The sequence below is a fragment of the Grus americana genome, chromosome 17 (assembly GCF_028858705.1).
Source record: "Grus americana isolate bGruAme1 chromosome 17, bGruAme1.mat, whole genome shotgun sequence".
In the NCBI taxonomy this organism is placed as follows: domain Eukaryota; kingdom Metazoa; phylum Chordata; class Aves; order Gruiformes; family Gruidae; genus Grus; species Grus americana.
Window position 1 is genome coordinate 8,002,065 of NC_072868.1, and position 21,568 is coordinate 8,023,632.

The following is a 21,568-nucleotide window of genomic DNA, read 5'->3' on the forward strand; positions in this document are numbered from 1 at the left end:
AGCACACAGGGTGCAGCACCTTCCTGCTACAGAACATGCAGACCCCAGGCCCTGTGCAGGCAGGGACTTGCACACCACCCCTCTTTTTGTGTGGGTACAAACTTAACTGAATCCCTTCCCTCTTCTGGTGTGTGTTCACCACTTACTACACAGAAAACCAATTTCAGAGGTGTTTTAGAATTATCACCACTCCTGCTTTTGTAATACTGCCTGCAAAATTAAGGTTTTACATATGTACGCAGACTATAAATTCAGCTGAGTCTGAAATATGTAAGAGACATTTTTCTAATCTGTTCTCTTGCTATCTTCTTTACATCTTCAGGTATATACTTCCTTTATAAGCAAAATGATTGAGAACATTTACATGAAGGAAAAAACCCTTTATTTCTCAGCAGTTCACACCCTTCTGTTTATCACCCTGAAGATTAAATAATAGGGTCACTTTGAAAATAGTTATTTTATACTATAATCACTGTAGAGGCAACTTGAATCACTGGCAAGTGAACAGTAAGGGCAGATGAATCCAAGAAAATGCAGGGGTTTGTGCAAGTAACACCAAAAATAACAAAAAACCTGCCCCATAGCTCTGAAGATTAAATTAACAACTTTCCAGCATTGTCCTGTAACCCTCTATCAGGAGGCCTTTATACAATTATTTCCCTCAAGTTCTGGACCCATGAAAACTTTCCTAGTTGATGCTATCTGAGATTAAAAACTTTTCTATCTTTCTGTCTCATACTAACCCTTCCCTGCCCACACCCATATTTCTATCAGAAGAGATAGAACACATGGAGAATTGGCATTTCATGGTTACTCTCCACCTCTCTCCTGAAATATATTCTGCCTGAAACCAATGAGAACTTCTTCACTGGGTATGAAATTCTGGTATGCATAACATGCACACCTCACGTAGATCTCATTTCAGTGCTGATTAAAGAAAGATGTGGAGAGAGAACTTGCTATAGGATTTAATTGCACGTCAGAACTTCACGTTTGAAACTAATGTGAAATTGATATACAGCTTTTCTCTTCCTTCTCTCACTCCTACAAACAGGGTAATTCCACCAACAAGGACAAAGTGCGATAAAAGGACTGCTCATCGGGCACAAACATAATCTTGTTTTCAGAGTGATGTTAAGGAGATCTACGTATCACAGAGGATCAAACCCTTTTCTTCCAGGTACTCCAAAGCAGATCATCCCCTTTGGAGAGGCATCCTAGAATCCTGACAGCATCACAGAGCTTCATATGAAGAAGCATGTGCTGGAAGTAATGCTGGGTGTGTCTAATCAGAGGGACATTCCTGGTGGATGGCACTGTGCATCCTATCCAAAAGCTTCTAAAGACAGCAGAGTTGCCCCAGAAAAACAAGGAAGTTTGACAACTATCATGTCACCAAGACACACAACATACAGGAGATTTGTAACTAGTTCATGTCAGTGCCTGGTGTTTAGATTGATGGGAAGAAAGACCGATTTTTTCCTTTAAGAAAAGATTTATATAATGATGAGTGAAGACAGAAATTATTCATTTAGCCAAATGCCACTTAAATGCCCATTAGGATGGACAGGTAATACATCTCTAAATAAGAAGCTTTGCAATGAAAAGATCGTGAAACTTCTGTCACTAGTGCCACAGCTGGTGTATCATTAATCAGAAAAAAGTACACTCAAGCCCAAATTACTCCCCACATACAAAGAAAAGCTCAAGGAAATTTGTTTTTACTTCATCTGAAAGTCTCAACCCTTCTGACCAATTCCACTAGCTCAGCTGAATCTTGCTTACACAGCAAATACAAGAAAATAACATAAGCCTAGAAAACAGAAGCAGACGAAGCACATGTTTCTCTTCCTCCTTTGAAATTTTCACTCAAATATCATCTGTATTTAACATTTCTTGATTCCAAAAAGCAAGTTATAGTCTTATGGTAGAGGCTCATTGTAGATAACTTGGGTGACCAGCAAAGGGTTGGAAGAGCCAGCAGAGCTCAGTCTAGACAGGAGCAGTCATACAGCAAGGCCATGCCTGAGCTCTTCTACCCTCGCAGCTACTGGCCTCACACAGTTCAAGTAAACCCAATATCCATAGCATACTGTCAGCCAGCCTGGGTATACAGCAGCAACTCAGGCCTCCATCAGAGGGGCTCTGGCAAATATTGTGTTTGAAAGCCCCCAGGTATCTTCCCCATCACTTTCCTAGCATTCACTGTGTCTAAAGTATGCATGGCAAAATAGACAAGTACCTAATCCTCAGCCGCTCCAGTTGCCATCCTACAGATAACTATAAACTGTTAATTAACATGCATTTGGGCTAAGGACTGAGACTCTCATTTGCAAACTGATTTAAATGAGATGGCTGAAGCAATTATTGTCCTTCACTCTCTGTTCCTCTCTCCCCTGAAGATTACACCTCTGTCTCAGACAAGGCTGCACAGAATGTGCATCTGTTGCTTAAGCGCTGCCCTCTACAACTCGGCATTTAAACAAACCACTGCAGCCTTTAGTTTGCATTTATACATTAAGCTATGAACTATAGCAGCTGAGGATACAAACCCCAGGCATCCATTCATATCATGGGACTTCAACTTCTAGGAATGTGGCAGGACAAATAGGCACAGTGATAACTGTCATGGTCACCCCATTTCAACATGTGTACAAACATAAATCAAAACCCTAAGTGGTGAATCAGAGTGAAATTGGTGGGAATATCTTCTGGTTTGGTCAAGGATGTGAAATAGGGATTCTAGGATAATGGCATATCACATACACTGGCATTTCCAATTGTTTGCAAAGGCCACAAAATACTGAAATTATAATCCCAAAGCATCCACAACATTAATGATGTTCTGTTCTTCACCAACCAGTCCCAGTGGACCTTCGTCTGTCCATCTCCTTTGGTCTATGCAACAGTGTCCCTTCCCTGCTCCCACAGTAGGTATAAGGAGGTTGAAAACACAATGTTGTCTCTTCTCCTACCCCCTGAACAGAGGAACGTCCACCCTGCCTCATAAATGGCTGGAGTGGAGCAGAATAGAAATATATGTGGGGATAACCAGGAATTTGTGATGTGGGAAACAGGATGCAACAGGAGGTTGTACTGGTGTAGGGATGCTGAATTGAGTGAAGTGGAAAAAAACCAAAACCAAACAGTCTAACACCATCTTGGTCTGCAGTCCCCATCATATCAGGTGTCTCAAGCACAAGTCTTGGCTTTCTAGAAAGATCACATCAGCTGGGGTGAGAGAAAAGGAAAGCAATGTTCCCATGAGGGCATTACTCCACCTCTCCCCAACCTGCCCTCCCTCAAAATCTCACCAGTCTCTTATTCAAAAAGTTCAACAGTATCATGATTCACAGAGATATGTTATGCTACTGTTTTTATTTTGGTACTGAGTTAGTTTGAACAAGGCAGTAGCGGCCTCTGACAGAGTCAGAACTAGTGAACAAAGGTCTTTTTATGTGAAAATAAGAAGAATTAGGACAACACCTAACAAGAGCCTTCACTGAAGATATATCTTCAAAATGAATGAAAAGGAGGCAGCTGAAGCATTGGAAGATCAGAACCATGCAGAGAGGTGCAAAACATACTAAACCCAAACCCCCCTAATCCCAAAAGACAGGTTTGTGCAGTGAATTTCAGGATTCAACTGCTTCTTTAATTTGCCTTCAAACTTTAAGTCTGAACCTTGAAGCTAAACAGTTACAGAGGAATAAACTTCCTTTCTGTGGCACCTCTGAAGTTCCAGTTCCTCACCAAAAATCAAGAAGTGCAGGGAAGCCACACAAGTGAAATGTTCTACATACTGACTTTTATAACTAAACTTTTTCCAAATCTCATCTTGGATTCAGTTTGGTCTTAGACAGTTTTACTCTGCTGGAACAGCCTAGCTTTTCCTAGTGAACACAGGGGCAGCATCAGCAGTACATTCAAACCACTGACATTTTCACTTCATTTCTGTCTTTTACACCCTTTGTGATCAATAAGTACTTGATGGCAGAACTCAGGCTTGCTCTTACTGCTTTAAAAAGTACTTCTGCATAGTGTTGAAAAGAATTAGTTTCAGCAGTTAACACATACACAAGCAGACTAGGCAAGTGTGAAACAACCAGATGTCTGAGTGTTTGCACTTGCACTTGCTGAGATTCTAGCATAAGCACAACTGTTCAGACAACTGCCACTGAGTAATTCTGAGACATAACACAGCTTCTTTATTTACATTTTTATTACTCACTGAGAGCAATGGGAAGCTGCTGACTGGCAATTCCTGAAGAGCCAAGACTTACACTCTACACCATATGTTCACATAGGACTACAGCAGGAAAACTCTCCTAACACAGACTCTTGCATCCAGTGGAGGTACTTCCAGAACAGAACATTGTTAATGCCTCCCATCCCCATTGAGTCTTGGTCTGTGCAGAGGTTCTGGTCTGTGCTTCTGGTCATGCCTAACAGTCACCCTGGAATTGAGCTAAGACCACCAATTCATCAAGCGCTAACTGCCGAGCATGTCAGCTGGTTGCCAGAAGACTGAATTACAGAATTAAAATTCTTGTACATTTTCACAAAAAGGATGTATAGCTTGCGTGACATTTTTCACTCTGCTTTTTCTCCTAAAAGAGGTAAGGAATAAAGACAAGATATTTGCCTTCAGTTGCTGGCTCTGTTAGTTACTTTCCCCTGTAACCTTTGGACAAGTCATTTTGTCTTTCTGTGCCTCAGTTTCTCCATCTGCTAAATAGTAGGTTTCTATTCTGAGATAATACAGCCAAGAAAGTGCTGCATAAACACAGACTAGTATCTTTATTCTTAATGTACTTCAAAGCAAAATTTTCTTCTTCTCTAAGTAAAATAGTCTGAGACTTTTCTTTCCACTGGCTTAAGCTGGTTTTTGATACCATGCTGCCCCAGCAGCTCACCCAGAACCACATTAAAAGAGAACTGATGTCATGCAGCCTTGTCTCCAAACACACACCACCTGGACATAACAACTGCTGCCACTGCAATTTAATTCTTGCTTGCTGATTGCAAATTTCAGTTCCTCTGGTTGTGTGCTGTAAAAATTTTGATTCATACTTTACTTTCCAAATATTGCGGCTTTTCTTGTGCAACTGCTTAAGAAAGCTGCACTGGCCTCTACTGTGCAAAAGAATCTCTTATGACACACACACACACACACCGCACACACAGTATAACAGACAAAACCAATCAAGAGGCTGACTCTTCCTTCTAGCTTTATTTTATGTCAAGATGCATATTAAGCTGTTTTTAAACAGGGAAGGAAATAGAGGTCAGAGTCAAATTCCCAGATGTACCTTGCTGTTCACGATGTTCATATTCTATACACTGAAAATGCTGATACTGCAAGGTGATAGGCACCTGCCAGAGAACAGGCTGAGCTTTCCCAGCTCCTCCTGGCTTCAGCACCCCACAGGATAAAGTCCATAGAGATAGCAGAATCCTCAAAAGGTGCTCTACCAGACATAATGAAAAACAGAATATCATCGTAAGTCATCTTTATTTTTTCTCTTTTCCTCTGCTACTCAGTGTAACTGCAGAAAACTTCCAGCACCCTTCACCAACAAATCCATCCATAAAGCAAAGTTTCATCAGCTTGATCTGTTCACTATGTCAGCATCAAGATGCAGCTGAGTACATTAAATATTTAAAGAAAGAGAGACTTAACAGTCAAAAAAAAAGAGAAAAACATGCATTTCTTCAGGGAATGTTTTGCTCTCTAAGTAAGGAGTAAGAAAGCTTTGCCCCATTTAGCAAACATACAAAAAAATCCAGACCCAACCAACAATGAAAACTAAAGCAAAGTAATAAAAACAGTGAATAATTTTTAATTTATAACAACAGGAACTGCCCACAGCTGATTTTTAACCATCATAGTTGGTGAATAGTGAAAGACTATGTAATGATGTAATATGTCTGCAATGACCTGTTCTAATTCCAGAAGTACTGATCTGTCCTTTTTGCCTTCTTCCATTCATTTAGAACCAATACTCTTTCCAATTGCATTTAGGTCAAAAAGCCTTGACTATACCTTAAGTTTATTGGTCCATTTTTGTTTTGAAATGCTTTTCGCTCTTGCTCCCTAACTTCTAAGTGCAGTTACTCTGGCAAATACTACTTGTAAGTGCTGAACAGAAGTGGAAAAAAAAATTAAAAAATGTGTGCAGTAAGATTATCTGTCCTTGTGCAACAGCTTTGCAATCTACTGCAAGGGAAGGCAATGGTAAACCAAGAATGCAGGTGCAACATGAAGGCCAGAGGACTGAATGCAGCAGAATTCTAGAAATTCAGTGCTGGCAAAGCAGGAGATCTGACTCAGTAAAAAGCCCAGCAAAACAGATACTGCAGCACTAAATGCACTGGATTTGGTGTGCCCTGTACCATTTAATGACGAAGTTAAAAACTCTGGTTGTACTTTTGTCCTGTATAAATAACTGAATTGGTAAATCTTGCTTTTCAACTATACCTCCCCAAAAAAGTCATCTGTGGTACATATAGCCTGAAAATCACCATATATTGACAAGTTTTCAGAACGTGTTCTCCTCACATGTGAGCAAAACACTTGTGTATTTGGAACAGGGATAGTTTCACATGTAAAGTTTTAAGAACCGACAAAGGAGTCAAACTCTGGGAAAAGTGTCTTCCCAATATCCATCTGTCCTTTTCCTGTTGAGGGATCATGCCTCTAACAACTGAATGCTCATAGCACACACACTTCTGCAGCTCTCTTTGGAAGTCTTCCCCCACTGTCATTCCCTTATTCTGTGTCTTGTCAACACCCTCTCCGCACAAACAGCTGCTTCTCATCTGACCTGACTTCTGAACAGTGTGGGTAACACAGACACAGAACCACCAGCACCCAGAGGGATATGAGCTAAAAAAAAAAAATAAATATATATATATATGCAAGTGTCCAGTGATTATCATTTGAAGCCTTTGATTTTCCACAATAAAAAGGGAAGTAAATAAAACAGAAATAAGCAAGCGGCACTTCATGTGAAGGACCAAAGTGCTTTCAGTCTACTATATCTCAGCTCACAACTGTTAGTACTGACACTCAGAATTAGGTAATTAACATCCGGTTCCCTTTCACACTGTCTTTAAGTAGTCCCCACCCATTCAAATTGTATTTCCTTTCTGTCTCCTTCTCCACCGATCAAGAAAAAAAAGAAGACCTCAAGTAACAATGACAATAGAGTCAGTAAGGAAAAAAATCTAAGAAAGGCTTTCCAATGCTCCTGGCCTGGCACCTAGAACCTTCACATCACAACAAAGCATCAGTAATAAACCCATCCGCACCCACCACTGACAGAAAAGTTAGCACTGGGCCTGGGTGTCAACTCTGCCATACGCATCACTGTTCTACCAGAGCCCCATTTTAGCAAGATGTGCCACAGCCCAGCATGGAAGCTCAGGCTATGCCTATGCTAGTAAGGTAACAGTGCCAGGACATGGGCCTGACCCTTGCAATTCTGTTAGAAAACTGTTATAATATTTCCCGCACCCTTTGGCCCAGGCCTACTAGCATTCTTGAACCAATCCTCAGGCACAGTGCCAGAGTTAGGATGGGTCAAGGACCATTCCCAATAGGCAGTGTGAATGCAGCCATCCTACTTTGAGACTTGGAGAGTTTAGCAGTACAAGGCAAGACCAGATCATGCCAGTTGGAGTTGGCCTTAGGGCCAGAGAATAAAGTCTCACACTGTCTTGTTTACTACATTTGTAGCCCACATCTCTTGCTTAACAATACAGGGCATTAACCACTGATCAGATCTAACAAGACAGATAAACTTTTGCCTCCATGCCTCTTCCTCTGTGACCTACATATTAAATAGCACACAGCCCACTCATATATACCTACATTAGGCTTGTCCATTGTTCCCACAACAACCTAGATTCTGTTTAAGAATCAGGTTTCAGAGTCCAAAACATTTTACCAGGTCAAAAGTTTTACAACCTTCTGTTATTGCCTCTTCAAACAAAATGAAAGGGGCTTCTTTAGCCACCTAGTGATGAGGTTAACAGAAAACGGCTCCCTGTGAGGTGATAAATTCAAAGCAGTTGTCAGATTAGACAGAAAGTCCCAAGGGACCAGAGACTTTGCTGTGTAGCTAAAACCCACCCACCTATCTGAGATAAGAACTCACTAAAATGCAAATTCTTATCAGGAGTCTGTCCCCAAAGCAGGGCCCTCCACGAGCAACACACAACACTGACTATCAGGGAACTCTCATTGTCAGCTTCCTCGGTCTCCAAAATAATCTCCAAATGCAACCTTTTATGTTTTCCTCTCTTTTCTGACACTTATTTCCCTCACGTATCCCATGACGGGTTGTTCCAAGTTACTCATACCATACTAAAATGCCAGAGGCATGAGCAGGCAAAACTTCCAACACAGAAGTGTTATCACTGAAGTGATTTGCTATTGATAAGAAAATGTATAAGAAGATGTGGATGATGATGTTAGGCTTTTTTAAATCTAAGCCCATTCTAACATTTACAAAGGTAGTTAACATCTGACAACCATCCAGTACAATGAGTCTCACAGTCTCAAAGTTGTTTCTCAATAAATTGCTCAGATCACAAAGGCAAGTATCACTCCTTGGTGGCAACCTCAGCAGTCAGGGTCACCAGTTGCAAAGGACTGTGCCAGCCTCTCTCTTTAAAAGCGGTCCACTCAGGGAAGAGGTGAGCCGTGTGACCTTTCAGCAATCAATATTTGCTCATTCTGACACATTTAGGACAAGACACATTAGCAGAAAGAACGTGGGTGTGGTATCACTGGTAGTGACACTGCTCACAATTAAACCAGCATCCTGATTTGCGCAAGTCAAACTCCTAGCCCAATCACATTATGTTTCACACCAAAAACATACAGCCAAGCAGTTCCTAATATATGCTTGAAGGAGCCCTGAAAACATTGGCCCTAACTCTTAGATAGTGGCAACTAAACAACTGACAAATCCACAGAGAATATATAATCAGCATCATGCATATTAGATTGTTTGCCTTTTTTTTTTTTTAAACTAAAAGTGTATTACTGGGCCAACTAAATGATGAATAGTCTACAAAGATTTTTAATGACTAAAAAACAGTGCTTGTTAGGAAAAAAAAAAAGTGCCCTCATTTTACATAAGCTAAGTGATTTGGGAACCAACAAATTAACCTGGTGACACAAGAACTGACCACAAGCAAAAACAGAAGTACAGAATGAAAGTCGGGTTGAGAATGGTCACAAAATTTACTCTGCAAATCATGAGACATCAGATGAGTTGCAGCAAGGTATTATTTGTATGGCTGACATGCTACCATAAAAATAATTATAGCAATGGCAATAGCAGTGGGACCGACCCAATATCCTTACATGAACATAAAAGTTGCTTTAACTCTGTTACACAGTCCCATCATCTGAGTAACCACCCTAATCTTTAAATAATCAACTTGTAGAAATCTATTGCCCTCTCTGCAACTCAAAGATACATGACATAAGATCACAGCTGTTTCCAGAACTGTAGGAAGTCACATTGCCAGCCAGTTTGTGACAAGTTCCTGTGCTAATAGCACTGGGTGAAAAAGCAGGTGGGCTTTCATACATAAGTGTCATGATGCCCAGAACAGTCAATACCTGTCTTTCTGTCACTAGGTTCAAGGGGCCTGTCAGAGCTCTCATTCAGCTTTGGGCAATCACTATCTCATGGCTTGACATATGGCTATCAGCTGTGTAAGCAGTGAGTTATTCTGCTAAGGAGGAGGGCTCATTAGGAAGAGTGAAGGAACTGTTTTCTTGTCACAGAGCTTTTTTCTCTTACTCTGGTCTTGAGATCTGCAGTTCAAAGGGAGCCGAGGCCTCTTCAAATGAGTGGCTTCCACAGCAGGGTGAAGGAGAGTGTATATGCAGGAGTCAGGCATTTTAGTCCAGATAACCACCCTGAGGTTCTCTCCAGTACAGATCTACTGCAGTTCTGAATGTCTGCTACAGCTTGACTCAATCTTACGTGCAGAAGGCAGTGTTAAAGTTTAGTCAGGCTTGGCTGGGCAATCAAGCAGGAATCTTCATCTGCAGTAATATTTAAATCCAAGATTTTGCTCAGGTCTTAGGCATGCTGTTGGTGCAACCCCCAGTCCAAGACTCAGTTTGTGATCTAGCAGGGAAAAGCAGTAAAAGGTAGCATTCAGTCTCTGTATGAGATGCCTTGCATGAATTGCATTGCTCCACAATGAAGTCTCTGTAGCTGATTGAGAAATGACATTGTTGCATATTTCAAATAATTTTCTTGCTGTCCTGGTTTCAGCTGGGATAGAGTTAATTTTCTTCTTAGTAGTGGGTATAGTGCTGTGTTTTGGACTTAGGATGAGAATGATGTTGATAACACAGTGATGTTTTAGCTGTTGTTAGGCAACGTTTACACCAAGTCAAGGACTTTTCAGGTTCTCACATTGCCCCACCAGTGAGAAGGCTATGAGTGCACAAGAAGCTGAGAGGGGACACAGCCAGGACAGCTGACCCCAACTGAGCAAAGAGATATTCCATACCATATGATATCATGCTTGATATGTAACTCAGGGGAAGCCGGCCAGAGGTTTAGACCATGGCTCAGGAACCAGCCAGGCATTGGTGGTCTGCAGATGGTGAGCAATTGTGCTGTGCATCACTCGTTTTGTATATTCTTTTATCATTATTAATATTATTTGCTTCCTTTTCTGTCATATTAAACTGTCTTTATTTCAACCCACAAGTTTTACTTTGGCTTTTTTTCCCTGATTCTCTCCCCCATCCCCCTGGATGTGGACGGCTGTGTGGTTGTTTTAGCTGCCTGCCAGGTTAAACCAGACACTTGCCTCTAGCTGTTAAAGGCTGAGAATGCTGCAGTCATTCCCACTGCTAAACGGGAACTCTTCAAAATAGATAAGAAACAGGATAAGATAGTGATGCTTCCAATCCATCCTTCAAAGAGACAGGACTGGTTGCTTCAATACAAGTTGAGAACAGAACTCAAAATATTGAGACAGAAACCAAGACAAAAAGGGGAGCGGGGGAGGAACAGATTAAAGCCACCCTAACAGAGGAGGAAATAGCAGTCACCCTGTGCTACAAGTCCAACCATACTTTTTACGTCCTTAATTCAAACAGCCTTCATGCACTCTGAAACAGCATCAACTTTGATTGCACTAATCCAGGGATCATCTGTCAATTCAGAGCATGTAATGGAAATACTGCTGTGTAAATATGGATTAAGTATCCCACCACAATACAAAGACAATGGTAATAAGCAGCAGCATTAGCGAACTACACATGCTTTCATGTCATCTAAAGCACAAAACAGAAGGGCCTGGCTGAAAGACGACTGCAAAGAAACCTTGCTATGTAGTCAAAGAAACTGGGAGATACAACCATTCAGGAGAACTTCAAAGATTTGATCCACAAAACAGATTTATGCAATCATGGCAATTGCTACTTGCAAATGGCAAAAATTCTTCACGAACTAGACTAGTCTACAGAATATATTTCTATTTCATAATTTCAAGAGCATCTCAAAAAAGGAGATGAGGGTGATAAGGCACTGGAACAGGTTGCCCAGTGAACTTGTAGATGCCCCATCCCTGGCAGTGTTCAAGGCCAGGTTGGATGGGGCTTTGGGCAACCTGGTCTAGTGGAGGGTGTCCCTGCCCGTGGCAGGGGGGGTTGGGACTAGATGAGCTCCAAGGTCCCTTCCAACTCAAACCACTCTGTGATTCTAAGTGCAGGAGATTTGAAAGTCTTTGCCACACGAAAGGCCTGATCCAACAAGATGCGAGAGGCCAAATAAGGTTTCTGCAAAACTTTGTTGTTACATCCCCATTTTATGCAAGAAAACTGATGGTAGTCTTCGCAGATAATAAAGGCCTAGGGGATAAGCATATATAGGTGGGTCAGCAGTACTCTCTCTGGTGGTGACCAGTATAGACTGCCATTGCACAGTGATTTCAAGCATCACCAAAGTGAAAACATACATTACCATTTACATCCTAAAACACACTACAACTGTGCAAGGCCTTTACCAAGAAAGCACCCATTGCAGACTGAGAATCCATTTGAGGCTGGAAACAAAAACAACAGAAAAGGGATTCTACAGCTAGAAAGAAGAGGGAAATTCACACATAGTCCCTTATATTTTCTTGCAAATGCCTGAAGGAAACAATAGACAGGCAACAGAAGTAAGTAATTTCTCAAAAGCTGTCTGTCACAGACTCATCTGGATGCCTGCAGGCAGACACTGCACTTGGGAGATCCTGCTTTTTCAAGCCTCAGATACCCTCTCAGAATGGGATGTCTCTGGGACTGCCAAGGTCTGAACACAGGAAAGCTGGCTTGGAAAAACATCACTCCCTTCCCCTTAAGGAGGGTTCAGTGTTGCCCTTCCAGGGTATGTCCCAGAAGTCTAAATATTAGACTGCTCCCATAAATCCTCTATGCAGACATCTAGTCATGGTCACTGGTATGAGCAATGAGTTGTCCTCAAATACAGGTACAAACTCAGATAAACCTTTCTTAAGGCTCCTGTGCTACAATAACAACTCCTGCACAAAAAGTGTGAAGTAATCCATTCCCTCACTCGGTATTGCTAAAGCCTTGGGAGTGTCTTGTGCCTTTGTTTTGGTCACTAGAGTTCAAGGAACATACAGATTAGAGAATCCAGATAATAGCACAGGAATTATCAGAAGTAAAATTAAATAGTTCTTGAGAAAAAAAGTTAAATAATTTGACAATTTAGCCTAGTCTGAAATGAAATGTGAAAACATCCACGAAATATTTGAGGTATTGATGCAAAGAGATCACCTCTGTGCTCACTGCAAAGAAAAGGAGATTAGACATTACGTTAAGCATTAAGAAGATATTTCTAATAAGGACATCTAAACACCACGATAAACCATCAGAAATGACCCTCCTTTCAGATCAGAACATGATGGGATGGTTTGTCAAGATCCTCTATTTTTTCATGATTCTATGATATGATGTAAAAATTGTAGAACTACATTTCCCACCCCTGCAAAGCAGTACTCCCACCTATGGCACAAACACTGTGTGACCTGGGGAGTGGAAAATTAGCAAAGCTTTCAAACTTTTTCTCTTCCTATATTTAGGATGCTCCCTTAAGGGGTATCAATCTGCTTCCTGCAAAAATCAGCCAAAAACTGTGTCTCTGTCCCTCCCTTACACTCAGCTCCCAGACTGCGATTGCAAGTGAGTTTTTTTGCAGAGGCACCAGCGTGGCACTGGAAAGCACAGGGCAGCCAACCTCTCCCTCCCCCCCAGAGATCAGGACACATGTTCAGACAACAACTGGCATCCCTGAAGAGAGAGGGAGGGACAAATGGCAAAAGGGCTGATTGATGGTAGGTATCACTGCAATTGAGAGGAGGGAAAGATGCAGAGGCAGGTCAAACACCTCATTCTAAAGGATGTAAGGAGACCAAAGCAGGCCTGAGATAAAGGATAAGATGCACACCAAGCTGGAACAAGCTAAGGGAAGCAAAGACAAAGGAGTTTTAGATCTCACCTGTGTGGCAGTAAACTGTGAAACTACATAGGAGACTTACTGATATTTTCTCATTGTGGAGATTCTCTGACAGTGCAAAAAGAACTAAACAGCTTAATTCATATGAAAAGTCTGCTGTACTCCTATACACCTTTGATTTGTAAAGCCCTGCTGAGAAAAGGGCATGGGCTGCTCACTGAATTTTCCAGGTGAAAAATTAAGCTCAGACATCTCTGAGCAGAAGAGAATCTGGGAATTCTGTATCCTCCATCCCCTCTCTTAGACCCGTGGCTCATAAACTGGGCTCTGCAGACCACAGGCTCAGATGAATAAATATTTTCAGAGCTTTCTCTTTGCTTTGTTTTGCTTTTCTCTTCTGCTTTACTTTCTACATCCAGTCTGTTTTCTTCACATTCTCTCTTTGCATCCAGAGCAAAAGAACCTTTTAATCTGTTTGCATTTCAGTCTTTAGCCGCTAATTTTGCACTACACTTAGTCCAAATAGAAAATTCTACTAGCAGAATTGCCAGCCCCAAATATTCAAGAGTCATAACACAAGACCCCAAAAAACTCATGAGCATTTATGTTTTGCTGATGTTATATCTTCAAACTTTGCTTTACAACCAGAAGGGCTACGAACATGACATTTAAAATGAAAGCTGCAACCTTCCTCAATGTCAGGAACTGGCCTTTTAAGAAAAATGTCCCATGTTTTTAAGACTCAACAGTAGAAAATCTTGATCCTTCACAATCCTAACAACTGGCTATAGGTGAGTGCATGTGACTAATTGACCGAAACAACAGAACAGCAAAGCTAATTTAGATTACTTCCAAACAAATTTCCTTTTCTATCTCCTTGCTCTCCCCAATTGCTCTTTTAGCTGTCTCATAATAAAGGAGCAACATTACCCAAACCATATGGTTCACCTTCCAGAATCGGAGTTTATCAGTATCTACTGAGGGTGAAACAGACAGAGAACAGGGTAGGACAGCAAACCACACCTCACAGCTGAGACAAATGGTCTGTTTGCTACTCTATCCGAGCACCAGAGCCCTAATCTTGGATGCAAAGAAGATTGTGAAATATTAAAAAAAAAAAAAGGTCTGTGATGCTTATCACATTTCACGATGGGTGGAGTGAATTGAGAGATACTAGATCAATTACGACTACAAAGCAAACAAGAAAAGGAAGCATAACACAAATGTTTTGAATCTGTAGGATGTGGGTTAATTTATCTGATGTCACATGTCCTAACGTAACATATATGATAAGATGGAAAAAGATTTCTAGTCTTCATATAAAAATAAAGAATGGCATAATATTAAAACCTAAAAATAGTCCTGGTACAACTACTTATCCAACTTGATACCTGTCTGATAAGGACTGTTCAACTTTCATACTGTTTTCATGCCTGCACAGAACACTCAGCAATTGCTCAACTTAAAAGTACATCCTGTCATTCTGACATTAAAATTTACAAGTTAGTGATTTGTCTTTGGAAAGATTAAAGAGCTTTATTTATACACAATGTAGAGAACAATTTGGCTTTATATACTTCCAATTACCTAAGTTGTGGGAGCTGCATGTACAGGTTAGAGCTAAGCGTTCAGTAAAATTAAAGGATGGCTAAAAAAGTGTATACAAAAAGTACCTAACCTCAAAATCTAGTGTATTGGATAATTACTGTTACTACCATTTCACATGCAATTCATATGATTATATCTACAAATTGGTAAACCAAACCTTTAAATACTGACATTTAACTGTTGTGTACCCACTATTCAACCTATTTTTAGAATGATGGTCAATGAGCATGTCCAAAATTGCTCAGGGGTCCCGTGTCTCCTTACTTGAAAGCTGGTCTTTAATTACTACAATACTAGTATCACAGATTTGACTGGGATACTGTGGAATGACCATGCAGCATTCAAACAAACCACAACCTTTCTCTTCTCAATGAGTTGTCTGTGACTTTTCCATACAGGTTGACAACGCAGGCAAAACCAGATACATAGAGAACAGGTAAGCTTAAGGGCTGCAGTGTGCACACATTGCACTTCAGTACCCAAAGACTGCTGTCAGCCACATGTTCACGTGCAAGACTGCATGCCACCAGACAGATGCTTTGACATTTACATGAGTGGTCACTCAAACTAAATTATCACCTGGTTTAATTTTGTCACATAGAAAAGAAATATTTACAAGATCACATGTAAAATGTAAACATTTCTGCATACTTTGCAGAGAGTTGAAAGAAGCCAAAGGCAGGCAAAGGATTAATTGAATCTTGAAGTCTGGAGACTGAAAATCCTTATGGTTTATGATCTCACTAGAGACCTACAACAGAATTATCTGCCTTTATCTCTTTTAAGTTTATCTTACTCCATCAGTAACTTTTAGTAGAGTTCCATTAGCTTCTGACAATTTTCCACTTTGCTTCTTATTTGATCAGTAGTTCTTTAATGACTTTGGCAGCAGTACATTCTCATCCATTCCCTGTAGTTTGGCTGTGTAACAATCCTTTATTAGTACAGTTATTAACATATCTGCATAACTGCAGTATTATCTATTAATACTCCTGATTTACACAGCATTTCTTCAAGGAGGATTCCATATCGTGCAACATCATACTTGCCTAACAAAATGGCAGATAAGACAGGACACAATACAATACGTGCATATTCATAATTAAATTGGTAACTTCAGATCATCAGCTGTGAGCTCATATAAAAGAATTTGCCCTCTCTCAGTATGGTAACTCCTCATTTTGAGGTTTAATCTTGCAAAAGTAAGGCTATCAAAATCATGATACACATATGAGTATCATATCTGTATTGTACTACCATTTGATATAAAATCCAGACTTTGTTTTAAAAAAAAGTTAAATCCCATGGAACTGATCATCTCATCTTGCGAGATCTGGAACAAACCACTGAGAAAAGTTACTGGGTTTCATTCTCTCCACAGTTCTGATACATAATACTGTAACGCGACCTATCAACAGGAGCATCAGAAACTAAACAGGAGCAAAATTAGGATCACCTTATGTCCAAAATTCAATGCAATAAAAATGTTACAGACAACATACACAGTGAAAAAATTAACTGTATGTATTAAACCTAACACACTGAATAGATTAATTTAGCTATAGTGGCATGGGACATCTAAGTTAAATTTGCAGATATAACTCCTTTTGTCAGAATTACTTGAGGTATGAAATACAATAGATTCTAGAGATTAAATTTTATTTAAATAAACATCTGGAGCATTTTTATTAAATGAGTACAAAACTCATAGCAAAATGTTCTTCATGGCAACTAACACAATTTTTATTGTGAGAAAAGAGAACTCCATGTTCTATAACTTTAATGATACCCACTTAATTAATCTATGGAAGTAAAATAAGGATCACAATCTTTTATGCAATGCAAATAAGGATTGAATCCTTACGTTTATAGCGAACCTACCTCCCTGCAGCTTAGCGCAGAAAGATTTCAAAGCATACAAAAAAAGAAAAGAAAAAGGAAACCTTTCCTTTGACATGGTACATATTAGTTTTCTAAAAAGGACCAAAATACTCTTAATAAATCAAAGTTACTTTGATTTATTTGCAAGTCCATAGTATTAAATACTTCAGAGATTCTTTTACATTACCAGGGAAAACAAGAAGCTGCTACTAGCAAGCAACCTTAGTGCTGTGAATAAACCCATAGAATTTAGTTGTTTGCTTTTTAAAACATTGTTTATTGAGAATACTTAATGAGGACTAGGGCTTCAATAGTAAATATTTAACAAAGAGCACAAATTCCCTCACCTAACGTTTTTCTAAAGCACAACTGTCCCATCCTATTTAGGGAAAACTCATTATGACAATTGAAAGATATGAGATTTAGCCTTCCTTTATTTACCAAAGCTATTAAAGTGTCTTAAACAAAGGAACCTGTACCCCTCACATCTCTAATCTCATGTTTGACAGGAACAAGTTTCCATAGGATCTGGGAACTGCAGCTGTCCCGCACAGAAGAACTATACAGTCTTTTCTCCACGACAGCCAAAATTGCTCTGCAACATATGGAAGTACAATCAATTTCAGTACAATTCACATTAAAAAAAAGCCAAACTAACATCATCTAACCATGTTTGAGTGTTAACTGAGTACATTACCCCAGAAAGTGTAATAGTTTACATTTATTTTGCACTGGGTAAGTGCTACTCACACTGAACATGAGATGGTAAGAGACCCATGGGGCAGGAGCAGTAGTTCCCATGCAGTAATGTCAGAGCACTCAGAAAAACAAACTAACGGGAGTAAAGTGGACTTTATTTGTGTGGCCCAAGTAGATTTGAGAATACAGGATCCCAGTGCTACAGCATTACTTTTATTAGTGTCATAAGGCAAAAATTTTGCCTTACAGCTGCCTGTAATTCCACCAACTATATAGATACTATCCTTGCATGTCATGTTAGCTGTGCAATGTGGGAGGCAGGGAAGAATTCTTTCCTTTGTGATATCTTGTTAGAAGGTACTAAGTTATGGCCATTAACCACACTTATGCAGAAAATAGTTGTCACTCCAAATTTTATTTTTAAAAATTTCATACCACTACTGTTCTTTTTACCCTCACAGTAGATCCTCATTCTCCTTTCCTTGGTGCTAATACCATTCAACTGTCTGGATGCAGTTGTATAGAGATTCAGCCCATAAGAACGAGGTCAATGATTGAAGAAACTGTCATTATTTAGCACAGCACATGAACATTCAACACGTTTAAAGTTAAGCCTCTATGTGAATGCTGTTCTAAACCAAAGCCTAGAGATAGGAAAGATCCTATCCCTCAGTGCTTTATTCAAACATAATTACCAAAACACAAACTCCATAGGGAGGTGAAGCTGCACTGTCAGAAACAACCCCCCAAGATAAAACTACAGCCAATCTACACCTAGCAGCCATTAACAAAATGACTGGAAAGGGCTCTGAGAGTCTGCAGTGCCATCCTGAGAACACAGCCAAGTGTACTCAGTCAGTATCTTCTCCTGCCATTACCTAAGGCATATTACTCACTACAGCTCTCATGAAAACTGCCAAGTTAATGAATATAAATAAAACACTTGTTTTGCTTTTTAATATATGAAAATCCCATTAGTTAACACTGTGAATGCATTTAGCTGTAAGAACCTAAGCTAAAAATATATGCAGCTTGGATCGACATTCCAGCCTGCAGTTGACAAAATCTCAAATTCAGTACTTAGGACAGAGGAGTTTTCTGAGGTTTTTGTTTTGTTTGGTGTGTAGGGTGGGGCACTTTTGCAACTTGCAGCTTTTTTAAGAATCTCCTCACCCTGAGATAGAATCCCAGTTCTAAAGGAAGCTAACTGGCACTGCAGTCAGAAGCTTTCTGAAATTAAAGAGTCTGAGTTCAACTATTTGAGAGAGAAAAGGAGGATTTAAGTAGAGACTAGTGCATAAAGCAACTACATCCTTTTCATTTACCTTTTATGCTAGACAGTTTGCCACTTGGGTGAATCTGAAAAACACTTAAGACAAGCTGATTTTGAAAAACAAACAAACAAAAACCTTGCCAGAAAGACAAGTCAAAAAGGGTCCAGGGTCTAAGCCCATTTAGATGAAATCAGGGTTTAGTAGTTATCTAGCAAAACACCAGAAGAATTTCTGCCCTGTCCAATCTTTTAGAAATCTCTGCAGAGACTTCCCCTGCTTTGATTCTTGATCTCTGTGTGATCAAATAGTTTATTCTTCTTCTTTTTTATGGCATATCTGTTATCTAGTAACTTTTACTGCAGGCTCTTCTATTTATTTGCAGGAGTGTGGTGGTATGCTGATGAATTCCACATCTAGAGCCTATATAGGAAAAAGGAAATATCCAGATGGAGTTTTACTTCTGAACTACTCCATGGATAATTTCAGAGGCGGGTATAATTATCTCCACATGCACAGACACACCCGGCCCAATCGCATATTTATTTTTACCATTAAAGAAAAAAATATACAATATTTATTTATAAATAACAGGCAGTAAGGGTAGAGTTTCCAAGTGGGTGCAACAGCAACTTCTAAACAACAACAGGGATGAGGCATTCCGAAAAGCAGATTAATTCCTGGATGTATCGCTGCGCCCGCCCAGTGAGGCAGACACCCGCGTGCTTCCCCCGGCCCAGCGGCCCGGGGACCGCCAGGATGCTGCGAGATCTGGCACCTCCACCGCTCCGGCGGCTGGGTTTTCCTCACCGGAGAAAACCCGATTGCCGGCGGCCTGGCCCTGCCCACGGTGGACCCACGCCGGCCCCTCGCACATCCCCCCCCGCCTCCCCTCAGCCTCTCGAACAGAAGAAACTCCCCTTGGCGGAGCGGGCCTGGCCCCAGGCACTTCCCACAAGTTGTGCCAAGCGCTGCCGCGCCGCCGGGACGCGCTCGCAGCCCCCGGCCCGCCTGGGGAGAAGCCGCTCCGCGCCGCTCGCCCAGCCTCCCCGGTGCCCCTGAGGGGGCTTCCCCCGCCCGCGCCCCGCGGCACCGCTCACCGACTGAAGGAAGTGGAGGGTCCCCACGTAGTCCCGCTCAGTGCTGAGGATTTCGTTGAGGACGCAGAGGCGGAGGCGCAGCTGGCGGTCGGTGTCCTTGGGGCAGCCGGCGAGTTCCGCGGCGCTGGGGGCGCCGGGTGGCGGTGGCGGCGCCTCCATGGTGGCGGCCGCGGGGCGAGGCGTTCCGCTTCCCCGCCGCTCTCCTCGGCCGCCTCAGGAGCCCCCCATGGCCGCTCGGTGCCCGGCGCGGCTGGGCAACGGCACCCCCTGCCGCCCCCTCGGCCCTGCCTTGCCCGCGGGTGGAGGCGCTACAGGGGCCGCTCGCTGAGGGGAGCCCGGCTGCGGGACATGCCGGGGTAGCGGCGCGGCGAGCGCTCAGTGGCGAAACAGCGCTGAATGAAGAGGGAGGGGAAACCCCGGCGGCGGGGAGGGGGGGAGCGAGAGGCGGGCGGGGAGGGCGGGACGGGGAGGGCGAAGGCGGTGCAGCCCGGCCCCTGGGGGCCTGGCCGGGCCAGCGGTGGGTAGCGGCCTGGCGGGGCGAGAGTGCGAGAGGGGGTCGGGGGGCGGGAGCGCGGCCTCATCGCCATACACACAAAGTCCCTCACACCTATACACGCACACACAATCCTTCACACCTACGCACACCCTCACTCACACATACAATCCTCCCTCACCTCTCCCACACTCCCTCACACTCCTTCACCTCCTTACTCCACACACACACATCACACACCTCGCACCCTGCCCTCTCACACACGCCTCACACACACCCTATGCAGGCTGCACTCACCCCCCCCATTCCCACACACTTCCCACACCATGCACTTGCACCCCCCCACCACACTCACACAGCACACGCTACATTTACACAGCACATCCACAGAGACTCGCGCAGCCCACGCCACGTTAAAACAACACAGGGAGATAAACACACCATGCCTACTTGCACATAGAGTTGCACCCAAATCTATGGACCCCCCTTCCCTGCACAGCGCTGAGGGGTGGACAAACAAACACAATTTGTATGCAGAAGTACATACAGGAATACACACACCAGAATGTACACCAACATGCAGAAATAAGCTATTGCAGACTTCTGTGCCAACAGAGAATATATACAACAAAAGTAAGTGTTTCGTTGTCATGAATCAAAAATACAGTATTTTATTAGTTGGTTGTAACTGCTTGTGCAAAGTGAGTGCAAGGCATAAAAGCGGGGGTGAAAGAGGCAAGTTGCACACAAAAGTAGACTGAGTCCTGCAAGTTGGTGCTGCTTCCACTGACTTCCAAAAAAGCTAACTTGATTCATACCAGTGGAGATTCTCCCAAATATCTTCATTACAGCATAAGAAAGCTGCCAGGCTTTCTTCAGACTGCAAAAATATATTTATTTATTTTGAATTAAGAAAAAAGTTTCAAGAGGAAATTTTAGAAACATTAATAATGTGAACTTTTAAGTATAGAGACACTAATCTATTACCTTAAACACTAACACAAA

The 21,568-nt window shown here is 41.8% G+C and overlaps 1 protein-coding gene across 2 annotated transcripts in view; it reads right to left on the reverse strand.

Annotated features, from left to right (window-relative positions):
- The window catches only part of PREX1 (phosphatidylinositol-3,4,5-trisphosphate dependent Rac exchange factor 1), a 168,185-nt gene extending 147,736 nt beyond the window's left edge, over window positions 1–20,449 (reverse strand). Inside the window, exon 1 of one of the 2 annotated variants that reach the window (XM_054845124.1) lies at window positions 20,071–20,449. In XM_054845124.1, coding sequence (XP_054701099.1) covers window positions 20,071–20,229 — 159 coding nt within the window. In that variant the 5' untranslated portion in view covers window positions 20,230–20,449. The remainder of the gene's footprint in view (window positions 1–20,070) is intronic. The other variant, XM_054845125.1, reaches the window with a different exon arrangement.
- Between the last annotated feature and the right edge of the window lie 1,119 nt (window positions 20,450–21,568).